At 42.7% G+C, this 15,904-nt stretch overlaps 1 protein-coding gene across 1 annotated transcript in view; it reads left to right on the top strand.

Moving 5' to 3' along the window:
• Positions 1-15,904, top strand: part of MLLT1 (MLLT1 super elongation complex subunit) — a 767,946-nt gene that overhangs the window by 374,666 nt on the left and 377,376 nt on the right. Inside the window, exons 4-5 of the mRNA XM_044090764.1 lie at positions 11,829-11,972; positions 13,003-13,128. Coding sequence (XP_043946699.1) covers positions 11,829-11,972; positions 13,003-13,128 — 270 coding nt within the window. The remainder of the gene's footprint in view (positions 1-11,828; positions 11,973-13,002; positions 13,129-15,904) is intronic.

The raw sequence follows: 15,904 nt of genomic DNA, 5'->3' as shown, positions 1-15,904 counted from the left end.
AACAGGCATTTTGATAGCTCCAGACTGGCCAAGGCAGCACTGGTACCCATTGCTGTTGAGCATAACTCGGACCAAACCGTGGCCTCTGCCCCTATGGCCTCTGCTTCTAACACAACACAATTACAGGACGGTTCATCAAAACCTGAAAACATCGCATCTGACAGCCTGGAGGTTACCATAACTCCTTCCGATATCTCTCTTTCCAAAAATGTTCAAGAGATCTTACTGGAAGCACGCAGACCTTTCACCAGAAAAACCTATTCAGCCAAGTGGAAGAGATTCATCATCTGGAATGCTAGCAGGGGTCAGGATACAGCAGTATTGAGTATACCTCAGATATTGGAATACTTGGCAGAAATGTTTCATACTGGTCTCTCATATTCTTCCATAAAGATTCATGCCTCAGCAATTTCAGCAAAATACAATTGTGATCCACCTGTGTTTTCACATCCTTTGCTAAGACAGTTCCTAAGGGGGATAAAGAATATCAAACCTCCCAGGAAACCGCTAGTACCTGCATGGGACCTCAACTTCGTCTTGGAAAAATTAACTCTTCCTCCCTTTGAACCAGCAGCAACTTCAGAAATGCAATTTCTCTCATGGAGAACGGTTTTCCTATTGGCAATCACATCAGCAAGAAGAGTATCGGAGATACAGGCACTCATGGCAGTACCTCCTTTTCTCATTTTTCATCAGGACAGAGTCTCTCTAAGAACCAATCCTTCATTAATGCCAAAAGTAATTTCCAGGGTGTTTCTAAATCAAGCCATTCACCTGCCTACTTTCTTCCCCAATCCTCAAAACAGGGGGGAAGCACTGCTGCATACTTTGGACATACACAGGCAACTACGCTACTACTTGGACAGAACTAAGGCCACCAGAAAGTCTGACCAACTGCTTGTAGCCTGTGCTGCTGGAGTACAGGGAAAAGCAATCTCCAAGCAAACAATTTCAAAATGGATTGGACATTGCATCAGATTCTGCTATTCCTTTCATGGAAAAGGTGTGCCAGCCAATATTAGGCCACACTCCACCAGAGCTATAGCCACATCCACAGCTTTCCTAAGGGGAGTGGCTACAAAGGACATTCTAGAGGCTGCTACATGGAGCTCCGTGCATACATTCACCAAGCACTACAACCTGCCTTTATACTAAATATCCAGAGTAGGCTTTGCTTCGGCAGTCCTGCAGGGCATTTTAGCTACACCATCACTTTCTTAGTTCCAACCACCCCCAGCTTGGCTATGGTATTCAACCCATATGTTATGACTGCAGTTGCATTCTTGAAGGACATAGTACAGTTTTGTACCTACCATAAATGTAGATGTCCGATAGATATGCAACTGCAGTCGGATTCTCCCACCCTCCTACCCCTCTGCAACCTTTTTTATGGGTCCACTACCCATATTCCTATTAGCTGGGGGTATCTCTATGGTGTATCTGTTTATTACTGTTGTGCATGTCTGGAATTGTTTATCCATTCACCAAATTTAGCCTTCCTAGGAGGGCACCTGGCATCTGGGGCAAGAAACACTGAAGAAGATGGCGTTAGCCGATGCCTTTATACTCCAGCCGTTCTGACGTTGGAGAGGAGGCGACACCAGCCGACGCCGGACACAGACTTTGGAATCCGGCCGACCGAGGGCTGCCTGAGGCAGGACAACCCATGTGTTATGACTGCAGTTGCATATCTATCGGACATCTACATTTATGGTAGGTACAAAACTGTACTTTCTCTCTCTTCTAAGTATCAGGGCTATTCAACCTGTCCCAGCAGAAGAAAGGGGACAAGGTTTTTATTCAAGACTTTTCCTGGTACCCAGAAAAGAGAGCTCCTGGCATCCTATCCTGGATCTCTCCATTCTAAACACCTTTTTGGTAATACCAAAATTCAAAACGCTAACACTTCAACAGCTGCTTCCTGTGCTAGGCAAAGATGCCTGGCTGGCAACCTTAGACTTAAAGGAAGCTTACCTGCACATTCCAGTAAGGGAATCTTGCAGGAAATACCTACGCTTCAGGGCAGGCTCCATGCACTATCAGTTCTCTGCACTTCCCTTTGGCTTATCTAGTGCGCCCAGGGTATTCACAAAGTGTCTAGCTCCAGCCATTGCATTTTGTAGGCAGAGAAAAATTCAAATATACCCATACTTGGACGATTGTCTGATTCAGGCAGAAAGCCAGGATTTGCTATTAAAACATCTGGCATTCGTAAAGAAACTTCTAACCTCTCTGGGGTACACCATAAATGAAAAGAAATCTCACCTAATACCCTGCCAACAGATTGTATTCCTGGGAGCAAGATTGAACACAACTTCCCAGATGGTTTTCCTCACTCCAGAGAAACAAGTTTATTTGACAACCTACTTCAAACTACTTGCCACAAAGACCCAGCTATCTGCAAGCCTTAGGGTTCATGGCCTCTTGCATTCTACTAATTCTATATGCAAGACTGCATATGAGGAAACTACAATGGTAGCTAAAAAGCCTATGGTGCCAACATTCTCAGGACCTGGAATCAATGATTCCTATCATTCCTTGTATAAAGACAGAGTTCCTTTGGTGGCAGAGGCCTGCTACCACAACTAGGGCTCCCTTTCATTGTACCCCCTGCCGCCCAAACCCTAACAACAGACTATGCATGGGGGGGGGGGGCTCACTTGGCAGGGCAGTGCATTCAGGACAAATGGAACCAGATACAGATGCACCTGCATATCAACCAAAATGAAATGTTAGCTGTACAGAATTCTGTGAGAGCCTTCAAGGACCACATTCTTCCAGGGCAATTATTGGTAAAGACAGACAACACCACAGTTATGTGGTATATAAACAAGCAGGGGGAACCCACTCGTACCCTCTCTGCAGACTAGTCATGGCTCTGTGGAACACAACCTTGAGCTATCAAGTGCACCTGCAAGCTCTGTTTCTGCCAGGCAAGCTAAATTCACTGGCAGACAATCTAAGCAGAAATATCATGGACCCACACTAATGGAAACTGGAACCAAAAATATTCAACCTCTTGAGAAACAAATGGGGGACTCGAGAAGTAGACCTGTTTGCCTCCCCTCAGAACTACCAATTGGACAAATTCTGCACAAGGACTTCCCACAGTCAAGCCTGGAAAGTGGATGCCCTCTCCTTTACCTGGGAAAGCCTCTCAGTTTATGCCTTTCCCCCTCTGCCTCTCCTTTTGAAGGTTCTGCAAAAGATTAAGCAGGACAAGCCAAGGACAATACTGATTGCGCCAGACTGGCCACGCCAGCACTGGTACCCCCTCTTGCACAGTATGACACTACTGGAACCATGGCACCTGCCTCAGACCCCCTCCCTGCTGTCCCAGCAGGTGGGCCAGATTCTGCACCCTCAGCTTCAAATCCTGAACCTTGCAGCCTGGCTAATTCCTTGAGCTCACCAGTAGCATCCCTCAGTAAGTAAGCAGGTGCTAGATGTCATTCTGGAGGCAAGGAGGCCAAGTGCTAGAAATTCCTATGCTGAAAAGTGGAAAAGATATTGTTCCTCGAGCCAGACTAAGGGGATGGACACCACCGGTGCCCAGTTTACCTCATATTCTTCAGTACTTAACAGAAATGTCAACAAGGGCCTACCTTTCTCATCAATTAAAATTCATGCCTCTGCCATTTCAGCACATTGTAATAGTGAGCCACCTCTATTTTCTCACCCCCTGCTAAAGCAATTCCTTAGAGGGGCCAAAAATGTAAGACCCCCCAGGAGAGCCCCTACTCCAGCCTGGTACCTCAACTTTGTATTGGAAAAGCTCACTTTCCCTCCCTTTGAGCCAGCTGCAACTGCAGAGTTGAAATTCCTTTCTTGGAAAACAGCCTTCCTTCTAGCCATCACTTCAGCTAGATGAGTGTCTGAATTACAGGCCCTTATGGCAGTGGAACCCTTCGTTATCTTCCATGCAGACAGGGTTTCTCTCAGGACCTATCCTTTCTTTGTGCCAAAGGTGGTGTCTAGTGTGGTCCTAAATCGATCCATTCATTTGCCTACTTTTTTCCCTAATCCACAAAACAAAGGAGAACGAATACTGCACTCTCTGGACGTGCACAGACAACTTAGATTTTATTTGGACAGGACTAAGCCTCTCAGAAAATCTGAACAGCTGCTAGTTGGCTTTGCTGCAGGGGCAGAGGGGAAGGCCATTTCAGAGCAAACAATTTCTAAATGGATAGCCCATTGCATTCATTTTTGCTATAAGCAGCATGGAAAACCTACACCACAGGGGATAAGACCACATTCCACCAGGGCTGCATCTACCTCTACAGCCTTTCTCTGAGGAGTCCCTACCAGGGACATCCTATAAGCTGCTACCTGGAGCTCTGTACATACCTTCACCAAGCCATGGTCTCAAGCTAAATGCAAAAAAATGCGTAGTAATCCCCTCTGGAAAAAATAAGAGTACCTGCAAGCTACAATATAGGAGGTAGTCCCCTGAAATCTGAAGAAGAAATAAGGGATCTAGGGACCCAAGTAGATAGCCAGCTTTCCTTTGATAACCAAGTTGCCAAAGTGGTTAGAAAATCCTTCTATGTGACCCATCTGATCATGAAAGGGTTTGCATCAAGATCTAAGGATGCAATGATGCCCCTCTACTCTTCCCTCATCAGACCCATTATTGAGTACAATGCACCAATTGGAATGTACCTGGCTAGACATCTCCAGCAGCTGGAGAGACCACAGAGGTACCTAACCAAGAGAATTACTGGCCTCAAACAGTTGCCCTATGCAGCACGATTGAAAAAGCGAAGACTGTTCTCTGTTGCATACCGCTTTCTCAGAGGCGATCTATGTTTAACGTACAGAGCCATGTCCAACCCAGAATTGTTGAACATGCTCCATCTTAGCAAAACCAAATCTACTCGAGCTACACGCTCAAGGGATATAAACCTCAACACAACAATGAATTGAACATGCTGGAGGGATAGATTCCCTTCGCAGAGACTTCCCTTACTGTGGAACAGGGTCCCGATCTACATAAGACAGAGCCCCTCACTATCACTCTTCAAGAGGAACCTTGATGAGTGGATGGGTAACAGAAAGTTCACACCGGGGATCACACCAACAGCACTACTAGATAGGGGCCAAGAGTACTAGCTGCTAGTACAAGGGTCTAGGGAACTACTAAAGGGGCGGTGAATACCGCACAACGTGGCTGGGCTAATATATGCGTTTGGGCAGATAGCTCAGTACCAACCTATGAACCTATTACCACATGCCTATTTTTTCTAAATCTACAGCTGGTTTTGCCACTGCAGTCTTGCAGGGCTTAATTACTGGCCATAATGCTCTTTAACTTCCTCCTCCCTTACTTAGCTTTGGGAGTCAACCCAAATGTGATTACTGCAACAGTGAAACATGAAGAACATAGTACAGTTGTGTACACTTACCATCAATGTAGATGTTCGAGTGTATTTAATGTTGCAGTCCTGGTTACCCTCCCTCCCTCCAGCCCACTGACTTCTCTTGGCTATACCTTTCCTTCTTGTTTGGTGTATTTAAGGTTTCTGGTGTATTTGCTTTTTGATGGAGGTGTACCATAGCATACAATTGCTTCCCATTGTGGGGGCACCTGACATCTGGGGCAAGAAAAACTGATGTAATGGCGTCGGCTGCATGTTTTATACCCCTGACGACCTGACGTCATGGAAGAAGAGACAGCATCCGACGCAGGAATCCAAGACTCTGATATTCAGGCCAGCTGAGGGCTACCTGCAGGCAGATAACCCAAATGTGATGACTGCAACAGTGAATACACTCGAACATCTGCATTTATGCAAGTGTACACAACTGTACTTTTTTTCTCTCTCTCTCTCTCTCTCTCTCTCTATGGCTATTTCTACTAAGTATTGGTATTTACTTTTTAATGGTGGTGTTTCCCCAACATAACCTAGCTCCCTATTTGGGGGCTGCTGACATTTGGGGCAAGGAAAACTGATGTAATGGCGTCGGCTGCCTGTTTTTATACCCCTGACGACCTAACATCAGTCCTGGAGCGACAGTATCTGACGCAGAAATAGTAAGTGTCTGGTATTCGGGCAGACTGAGGGCTATCTGCAAGGCAGATAACCCAAGTGTGATGAATGCAACAGTGAATACACTCGAATATCTATATTTATGGTAGATGTACACAACTGTACTTTCTTAAGAGGGGCTAGCAACTTGAGGCCACCCAGAAGAGCACAGACCCTAGCTTGGGACCTTAACTTTGTGTTGGAAAAGCTCACCCTGCCCCCCCCCCCCCTTCAAGCCAGCTTCTTTTGCAGAGCTAACATTTCTGTTCTGGAAGACAGCTGTCCTTCAGGCCATCACTTCAGCCAGAAGAGTCTCCGAGCTGCAAGCACTCATGGCTGTGGAACTGTTCATCATCTTCCATGCTGAGAATGTATCCCTCAGGACTAACCCATCCTTCATGCCCAAGGTGGTGTCCAGTGTTGGTGTCAACTAATCCATTCATTTGCCCACCTTTTTTCCTAATCCCCAGAACAAGGGAGAAAGGATTGTGCGCTCTCTAGATGTGCACAGACAGCTCAGATTCTACCTAGACAGGGCTGAATCCTTCAGAAAGTCTGATCAATTGCTGGTTAGCATTGCTACAGGGGCAGAAGGCAAAGCCATCTCCAAACAGACTATTTCCAAATGGATAGCACACTGCATCCATTTCTGCTACAAACAAAATGGAAAGCCTCTCCCCAAGGGGGTCAGGACTCACTCCACCAGAGCAGCCTCCACCTCTGCAGCTTTCCTCAGAGGAGTCCCCACCAGGGACATCCTAGAGGCTGCTACCTGGATATCTGTTCACAATTTTACCACCTGCCTCTCTTCAAATCCAGGGCAGGGTGCCTCTGCAGTCTTGCAAGGCATCCTAGCCAGTCCTTAGTTTCCTTGACTGCCTCCACCCATTTCCTCAGCTTTGGGAATCAACCCAGATGTGATGATTGCAACAGTGAAACATGAAAAACATAGTACAGTTGTTCACACTTACCATAAATGTAAACGTTCGAGTGAATTCACTGTTGCAGTCCTGGTTTCCCTCTCTTCACCCCCCCTTTTTCTTCTAATTCCTTACAAGAAACATATTGTTATTTACTTTCTTCTGTTGGGGTTCTTCCACCCGAACCTGGCTCCTGCTTGGGGGCTCCTGACAGGTTAGGGCAAGAAAAACTGATGTAATGGGGTCAGCTGCCTTACTTTATACTACTGACGACCTGACGTCACTCCTGAAGCGACAGCAACTGACGCAGAAATACTAAGCCTCTGGTATTTTGGCTGGCCGAGGGCTACCCTGGCAGGGATAATGCAAATGTGATGACTGCAACAGTGAATACACGCTAACATCTACATTTATGGTAAGTGTATACAACTGTACTTTATCAGTCACCATAGACGTACTTGGAACATCAGTCTTGATTTTAGATTACATTTGTTTGGTGGCATGCAGACCTTTTCTTTTTTTTTTTTTTTTAAATGCAAGCCCCAATGCAAGCCCCAGTAGAAGTGCTCTATACTAAAAGCAAGATATTTCTTTGTGCTATGCAGTCGTATTACTGACCTGTGAAGAAAGTTTTGAGCTGCCATGTGTTTGTTTGAAAGATGCTTGGTTCCTGTGCATATTAAATGCATTCCCAAGTCCCAACGTGTAACTGTTATAGTCCCTCTGTTATTAGAGTATGAACCCTGGCAACATAATTTTTTATTTTTATTGTTTGCATTGCACATAGAAAGCATGAAATGTTTTTTGGTGCGTTTGCCGTAGAACACACAAGAATTGGAGTTGTGTTTTTGGAGTGCTTGCCGTAAAACAACCCCCCCCCCCCCCCCACACACACACACACGTATATATTCACACTGCTTCTGTACTCCCAGAATTCCATATAAATTGTTGAAAGTGCTCAAGTTGCATCAACCAGCCCAGTGTAAGAATCATCCAGGACTAATCTCCCTGTGTAGAATGTAATGAAACAACCAAATATATTTTATTGTCATTATGTATAACTGGAATTGTGTCACAAGATGCTAAACTTGAAAATAGAAGAACCTCATCTGTTTCTAAGGTTAATTTCTGTTTCCTAAAAAAAATTGGTTATGTGGTATCCCTATAAAATGGTAAACTCTTACTACTTCGCGCTTAATGCATATCAGTTTATTATTAAATTGCTTATGTCCTCCTTTCCATACTACCTTTTCTGTCTTCTACTAGTTCTGCCACCCTTCTGTTGGATTCATCTCTCCTACCTTGAATTTTTCTCTTTGTCCTCCTTTCTTTTTGTTTTTATTGAACTTGATTCCTCCATTCTTAAGTTTCAGCTGTCTCCGTCATGTGTCCACTTGGTTTCAGAGATAACAGTTTCTGCATTACTGCCTCTGTCACTATGAATGTCATGCTCTAACTTTATGCAGATAGGTTTTAATCCTGTAATTGTATTCTCAAGTTCTGTATAATAATTTATTTTTCTCTGTAGTGATTAGTGACCCAACCTTATTCTGAGCTGTTGGTACACTGAAAATGGACATATATCCAGCTAGACTAGCCCGGTTAACAAATGTAAAATAAAAATAAAATAAAAAATTTTTTGGTCCCCCTTTACTTCATTTTTTTTCTAGCTCCTACATTGTTACGTCCATTGTTGGGTTTACCAGCCTCTCAGGCTCTCCAACTACTACTAACTATCTTTCTTCTAAAGCTGGGGCCAGCACAGAACCTAAGGGTGTTCGGGGGGAGGGGCATGCCACTGACTGCTTTCACTGGAGGATTTATTTATTTTGGTATCCCCATCCTTTGTGTTCTTGTGTTACATGTAAGGACTGCTCTCTATGGCCATGTGTTCCCTCCAGGAACACTTTAACAAATGCCCATCCCCCATACCAGAACCCTATACTCCTGAGCTGCTAATTGAATCTGGGTCACCTGGGCTGTAGTTAGGGCTTTATCCCTCTGCGCAGGCCTTTGTACCTTGTGTATTGTACCGCCTGGGCTGTAGTTAATGCTTTAGCCCTCTGCGCAGGCCATAGTACGTTGTATATTGTACTGTCTGGAGTGTAGTTAGGCTTTATCCCTGTGTGCAGGCCTTAGCACATTCTATATTGTACATAATCTACAATTTAATTTTACTTAGAAGCTGTTCTTTCCAGGCCATTTATGTGGATACAGTTGTTATCATTATTAATAAAGGAATTGAGTATAATAAAGTACCCACCTGATCATTCTGGTAAACAAAACATACATAATTAAAAAAATAAGCAGAGTCATTTTGGTAAACAGAACATCAAGTAAATGAAATAAGCAGACTACCAAATGCTGTTGTGACCTGGGTTCTGTTAAATGTCAGAGAAAGTACAAACAACCTTGCTTATTTTAATGACAGCCTATAGTAAACGAATGTTTTTATTCTGCCAACAAACAGTTGTGGTAAAGTCTGTTAACGCAGTCTAAATAATACTTTTGCAAGGTAAAGTAAGAAACTTGTCAGAGAGAGACCGTATTTGCTGTACTTTAGATGTTTTAATTACGTTTTACTGTTAATGATGAGTATTTTCATTTTGAGTTAATTCAGAAAAGTGTGTGTATAATGTAAAGGCTGTGTGCTAATTGTAGAGGCAGTGAAGAAAGGGAAATTGAGCTGTAATGGGACTTCATTTCTGTTTTTTTGATGTGGTTTGTGACCTTTGTGACTGAGCATACATTAGAGATTAATGCAGTCATGTGATGTGCTTCATCCAGTAAGTCATTATTTTGGGTGCTCACTTTATATATTGCTGTACAGTTATATTCCACACTTCTTGTTACACATTAGTTATTTATGTAATGCTAGTTTCTGTCTTTGAGCAGTGTATGTAAATTATTTCTAGGCTTACAGTACAATAGTCTAGTACCTCATTTAAACCTTCTCTTTTAGGTGCCCCATACAGATATTCTCTCTTTCCTTCATTTGATGCAACAACCTTGAGTTTTCTGCTTGGGTACAGTCATCAGTCTGTTCCTATTCCTGCCCCAGGGCATTATAGTTATGTTTTTGTATTAAGGCGAACAAATCTCCAGCATTCAAAAAGGATAGACCTGCTCAAAGGTTAATTCAGTGCACTTGCCCCAAAATTCTTTAATGAGACTGTTTCCTGAACACATCCATTATGTTAAAAATCAAAGAGAACTCCAGGCAAGGGATACTTAGCTCAAACAAGTTTTAATAAAGCGCTTTTCGTCATTCACATTAGGATGACTTCTTCAGATAAAATACATGTCTCAGTCAATACTGTTTATACAAATTCTTCCTCAATTAACCAATTAACTAACCAACTCAATTGGTTGTTGGGTGCAGCGTTAAAGGAGCATATGATATACACCCAAGTTATAAAGCCCTAATCTACAACCCCTATTATTAAAAACATCCATTTATAAAAATAAATTTTATATATATGTATTTCCACAATCTAATGTATATAACAATGATTCTAAATTGTATAAAAGCAGGTACTAAGCACAAATGATCCTATATAAGTTATCACAGACAAGAAAAAAGTGTGTAAAATAAAATAAAACAGTTGTCTACATTTATCTATTCAAGCTTCTAAGCTTTAAGAGACATGAAATATTACATTGCTCATTCAGTCCTGGTTCTAGGAAAGCATTGGTTCTTAGTTGTCAGGATAGTTCGCGTTCTTCTAAGAGTAAGTTAAAGGGGCCTCTTCTACTATCAGGTTGCACTTAGTCTAACCCTACAAATTTGAAATTATGATTTGGGAAGGATGAGATGTGTTTTACCAAGGCATTTTCAATCTTCATTTTAGAGATAGCATTAGTGTGTTCATAGATTCTATCACAGAGCCTCCTTTCCGTCTTCCCAATATAAAAACTTATACAGTTTAAACACAATGCACAATACAACACCAGTTTAGAGTTACAATTTAATTTGTGATTAAGCACATATGCCCTGTTGTTTGTGTGCTTGCTGCCTGTCTTAATGTATTTACAGTAATTGCAGCTTCCACAACCAAAAGTCCCCTTTTCTTTCTCTTTATTTATTGTAGATCTACTTTCTAATAATGATTTAAGATTTTTACCTTTCCTAAAGGTTACTTTGGGTAAATTACCAAAAGTTATAGAACACTTTTTATCATATTAAAGTGTAGTCCAATTTTTGTGCAGAATGTTTCTTGTAATATTACTTTCTAGACTGAATGTTATGATGTATCTAATACTGGAGTCCTTTTTGGTCCTGGTGCTTAAGTCGTTCGTGTTCAAATTACTCACGTTATATTCAATAAGGCTAGAATCCATACTAAGGTTCGTGCCCCTATGTGGTTGGGTGGTTACTGTTACTTCAGGAATACTTGTATAGTTTCTCTCCTTCAAAAGAGGGAGGATAACACCATTTTCTCTTTTTATACTAACTTTAACTATACTAACTTTTATACTAACATCCATTATGTTGTAGGACTCGAGCCACTTTGCTTTCATGCATTGTAAATGTTTTTTTTCTTTTTAATTCTCATACTTGGGGTGTGCAGCATCACTGCACAGTATTTTGGAGCATGGTATAGTCGTAATTATGATTTTTGGAGGTTGGCGGAAGAACAGTGCAGCACACTGTGGTAAAGTTTAGTACTCATTGTTGAAATTACCAGTTTTTGTGATTGAAAATGTTTCATTTGAAATTGATACTTTCCTTGATGAGCTGTTCAACTAGTCAGTCAACTGCACATTTAGTGGCACTTCTGTTTTTCAAGGTAGTGTTCATAAATCTGTTGTTGAAGCAAAATGTCATTGAGTTTCCAAGTATTTTCCATGCTCTAATATGTGTTGCTGTTTATAGGAGGAGCCAAAGAAAGTATGCTTTAAATATGATCTCTTCTTGAACCTGGAAGGTAACCCACCTGTGAACCACCTACGCTGTGAGAAACTAACTTTTAACAACCCTACCAAGGAATTCCTACGCAAACTCATCAAGGCTGGAGGGGTGAGTTCAGAACCTTTTATTTAATTGATCATTTTTGGCATTTGGAATGAAAATCCAGCAGCTTGTTGAAGCCCTGTATCAGTTCTGGTTGCATACAGGGGGCCATTTTAGGCAAGGAACAAAGTTGCAGTTAATAGAGTATATTGCACCACTGATCCTTGGGACTTGTGAAGGGTGCTGTACATGAAACTCGAGAGAGAAATACTGTAAACCGAGGTACTTGTGTGGTGATTGGTACAGTAAAATACCAGTGCAAAGTATATTCTGATAGACAGAAGTAAGTAGCAGCCATTGCATCTTTAAGGTACTGTAGTAGAAGCTGCATTTTTAAAGAGGTTTGCAATACTGCAGCACTCTCCTTTTGTTGTAGAGGCTGCTGTAGTATTACTGTAATATTTTTATTTTAAATGAACCCTAGAAATTTCTTGCCTTTGCCAGTTCATTGACATGGAAATTTAAAACCCTTACAGTGAACCAGACACTCCAGAACTAACTGGCAGTCCAGGCACTGGAAGAGCCTTCCAAGGAGGGAGAGAATCGTGACCTATTGTCCTGGGTTAAAAGAGTCAGTCCAACATTCTGCATGACTAATATCCAGCAAAAATGGGTGTTGGTGTACTGCAATACATAACAAAATTGTGCACATCTCCCAGGCGGTACATTCATAGAATTGCTGCAATTTAACCCATATCCAGAAACATCCATGAGTCACAGGGCAGCATTGTAGGAATCCTTTGCAGGTCAGACTGCCTTGCAGGCAGTAGACATGAGACTGAGTAATAACCCTGATAGCTGCTTGGATGACAGCTTCTGATTACTGGCTTTCCCTCACATGCAGTAAATGGGTGGGTCATGTCACTGGAAAAAAATAAGACATAAAAAAAAAAAAATTCAAATTTGTTTGAGGGTGGTGAAGTTGGCATCTCCTTGTCTGTAAACATACCATTGCAAATTATTCTTGGAATCATAAAAATATTTGTCTGAAATTACTTCTGCTATGAATAAAATTTCATGTTTTCTTGTGTTTTAGGTACCAGTGATGCCGGAAGGAGCTGAAGCAGTCTCTAGGCCAAGTCCAGACTACCCCATGTTGCCCACAATTCCACTTTCTGCATTCTCTGATCCTAAGAAGAGCAAACCAACTCATGGGTCGAAGGTTGGTGTAATTTATCTTTGTGCATTTGATTTAGCAGGATGTGCTTATAATTAAACTGTAATGCACTAGGGCAGTATGGAAATATTTCTATCCAGACGTTGTACTGTGTTCTGTGGAGCCTTCCTAGTGTGTCTGGAATTATGTTTACATTGTGAAGGAGTAGTTTGCCCTTTAATCATTTCATATTTTCCCCACTACTGCAGATGGAGTCTTTATGGGCTGTTCTGGTCCTCTGAACTAGGATAAGTAGTACTCACGCCAACCTTTACTTCCCATCATAATTGATGAAACATCATTCTTGATATTTTTCATTACTTTTTGTGATGTATGAAGCAAACCGTCAAGTAAAATGGAAATATGTTCTATTTTATTGGCATCCAAAGCCAGAGTTTTGACTGTAGCAGAGTTTCTAAGTATACTTAAAGGTTTAACAAGAAGAAACTTAGAGCCGTTGAAGCTGTGCTTCAGAAAGTTGTTTGAAAAAGCAGAAAACCAAAAGGGCAGGCATATTCTGACTGGGATTATCATGGAGAGTGATTCACCATGTGTGAATTACCTGTAGTTCTTTCTTACTCAATTCATATTATAGTTTATAATAGAAGTACTTGCCACACGATTATCTTGTATATTTGGTAGCTGTCTGGTGAAAAGTTAATTTTTTTAAATACCTTTATTGAATTATCAGTTAAGACATAGACATCTGATTCAATGTTGTCTTCTCCATCTGGCTTCAGCCTATGGGCTCTCAGATCCAAATCGTAACTGATGCCAGCCAAATCCTCCAGAATTCAACTCATTGGGCTCTGTCTCCCGTTCCCACAATCCCCCACTTCCCAACAGATACCCCAGATTAAGTTTTGCCATTCCTGCAGCTCGATTTGTGGCTCTGTGAAAACATATCCTTTTGGTGCTTTTTGTGTAGGCTTTTTGTTATGTATTTCTTCCCCTACCCTTTAGAGATGGTGGATTTTAGGTTAGTTTTAGTATATGTTAGTTAGATTAGCTAGGTTTAGGTTTAGATTTGTTATTCTCACTTTGTTTATAGTTAGCAGTTGGCTTTTGTCTTCTCTGAGTTTGTTGTTTGAAGTGCTGTTCTCCTTTCTCCAGGTGTAGTTAGCATAGTGTTTTTTCTTCTGTGTAGTGTGTTGTGTTGTTACAGGTTCTACCTTGTCCATGGATAAGGGATTCAAAAAATCTATTGCCTGTGGCATAAGCTGCACTCACAGGATGCACACAATAAGTGTGTATATTGTTTTTGGGCTGCCCATCTTGATTCCCCCTTGTCAATCTGCAAGGAGTTCAGGTCTAGGGCAGTGAATGAGAGATGGGCAGAGTTAGTGCTTAGGGGCCTCCTTCCAGCAGGTGGTTCATTGGTGCCAAAGGACGAATCTAGGAAACCTTACCACACTTCCAAGGAATCCCAAGACCTCTAAAGGGGGTTGTAAGGGGTCTTCCTCTGTCTCCACTCTTGGACTGTCTTCTGGCTTGCCAGACCCAAAGGTCCCAAGGCCTTCCAGTGCTTTGGTGGCCTTGACACTGGCATCATTTCAACTACTTGCAGCCAATCACCCTTAGTGCTGACTATAAGCAAAGTTATATTTCCAGTCCTCGGTGTACCAAGTCCCTTTTTAGTCAAAGGGGCTCCATCAGGTTGGGTAGCTTGCCCCTTCTCCCCATCCACTCTACTGCAGATGTTGCTGGAGTCTTTTCCTTCCCTGCCCTGGTTCTAAGACTTTGTAGCTCAGATCTGGGAGATGAGTTCTTTGTCTTCCAAGTGGTCATCCAAGTCTTCATCTGTGACATCGTCCGCTCAGTCATCGAGTTCGGTGAGCGGTTTCACAGAGTCAGTTTTAGAGCAGCTGATGAGCTCCTTTTTGAAAACTCAGATGCAATTGAGTCTTATCCCTTTCGGTCTGGGACCTCTTCCCAGAACTTCAGCTTTGTCACCCTGATTTCCTCCCTCAGTCACTGTGGATCCAAGGTCCTCGGGCCTGGCTGTATTCCCACCTTTGGGGTCAGATCTGATGGTTTGGTTATCTTCGGCTCCAGCTCCCACGTTGGTTTAGTCAACTCTGGCTGTGTTGCAGCCAAGTGGACCTCTGAGTCATGGAGTTGAGGCTGGCACTTCTGGGTTAAGTTCAACCATCCCAGTTTTGGGTTCTTCGCTCCAAGTTGAAGGTTTAGCCTTTGACAGCTCGGGTTCGGTCTCATCATTGGGGCAAGGTGTGGCTCCCCCATATTCTGGTATCTTCAGATACTGTGACTCAAGTTTCCTGGAGGTTAGCATCCATCTCCACCTTTGATGTTGTGGAAAGGATGTTCTCCATTCAGGAGATGGGTCAGTCTTCCTCAGCCGGTGTTCCATCCCCATTTGTACCTGTGACCAGTCATTAGGCTATTCCTGGACAGCCCATGCTGGTTAGTCTCCAGTTCGCTCTCTTGGCAGGGCTTCCTGCCTCTTTCCCTTCTCCTTCAACTTCGCTAGAGTAGGAGGTCTCCGGAAAGAAGCGATGCAAGGAGAGGCACCTTGACTTCCCTGAAGAGTTTCTTACTAAGCATCCTGACCTCGAAGGAGGAGAGAGGGGTCCCCTAAGTCACTGTGGGGTGACTCCTTCTTTGATAACCTCTTGGAGCTTCTTTGCCAGCTCAGGGGCTGGACCACCAATACCCCCTGTATGGAGCAGTTGGTACTTTTGGAGGCCTTTGGTGTGGGCACATCCACACCTTGGATGATGCCGCCTCAGGATGCACTCACAAACCTAGTGTCTCAGAGAGC

Source organism: Protopterus annectens, chromosome 13.part0 (genome assembly GCF_019279795.1).
Source record: "Protopterus annectens isolate FY-2018-M chromosome 13.part0, PAN1.0, whole genome shotgun sequence".
NCBI classification, from domain to species: Eukaryota; Metazoa; Chordata; order Ceratodontiformes; family Protopteridae; genus Protopterus; species Protopterus annectens.
The sequence above is the reverse complement of the archived record's forward strand: the minus strand, read 5'-3'. Positions and strand labels throughout refer to the sequence as shown.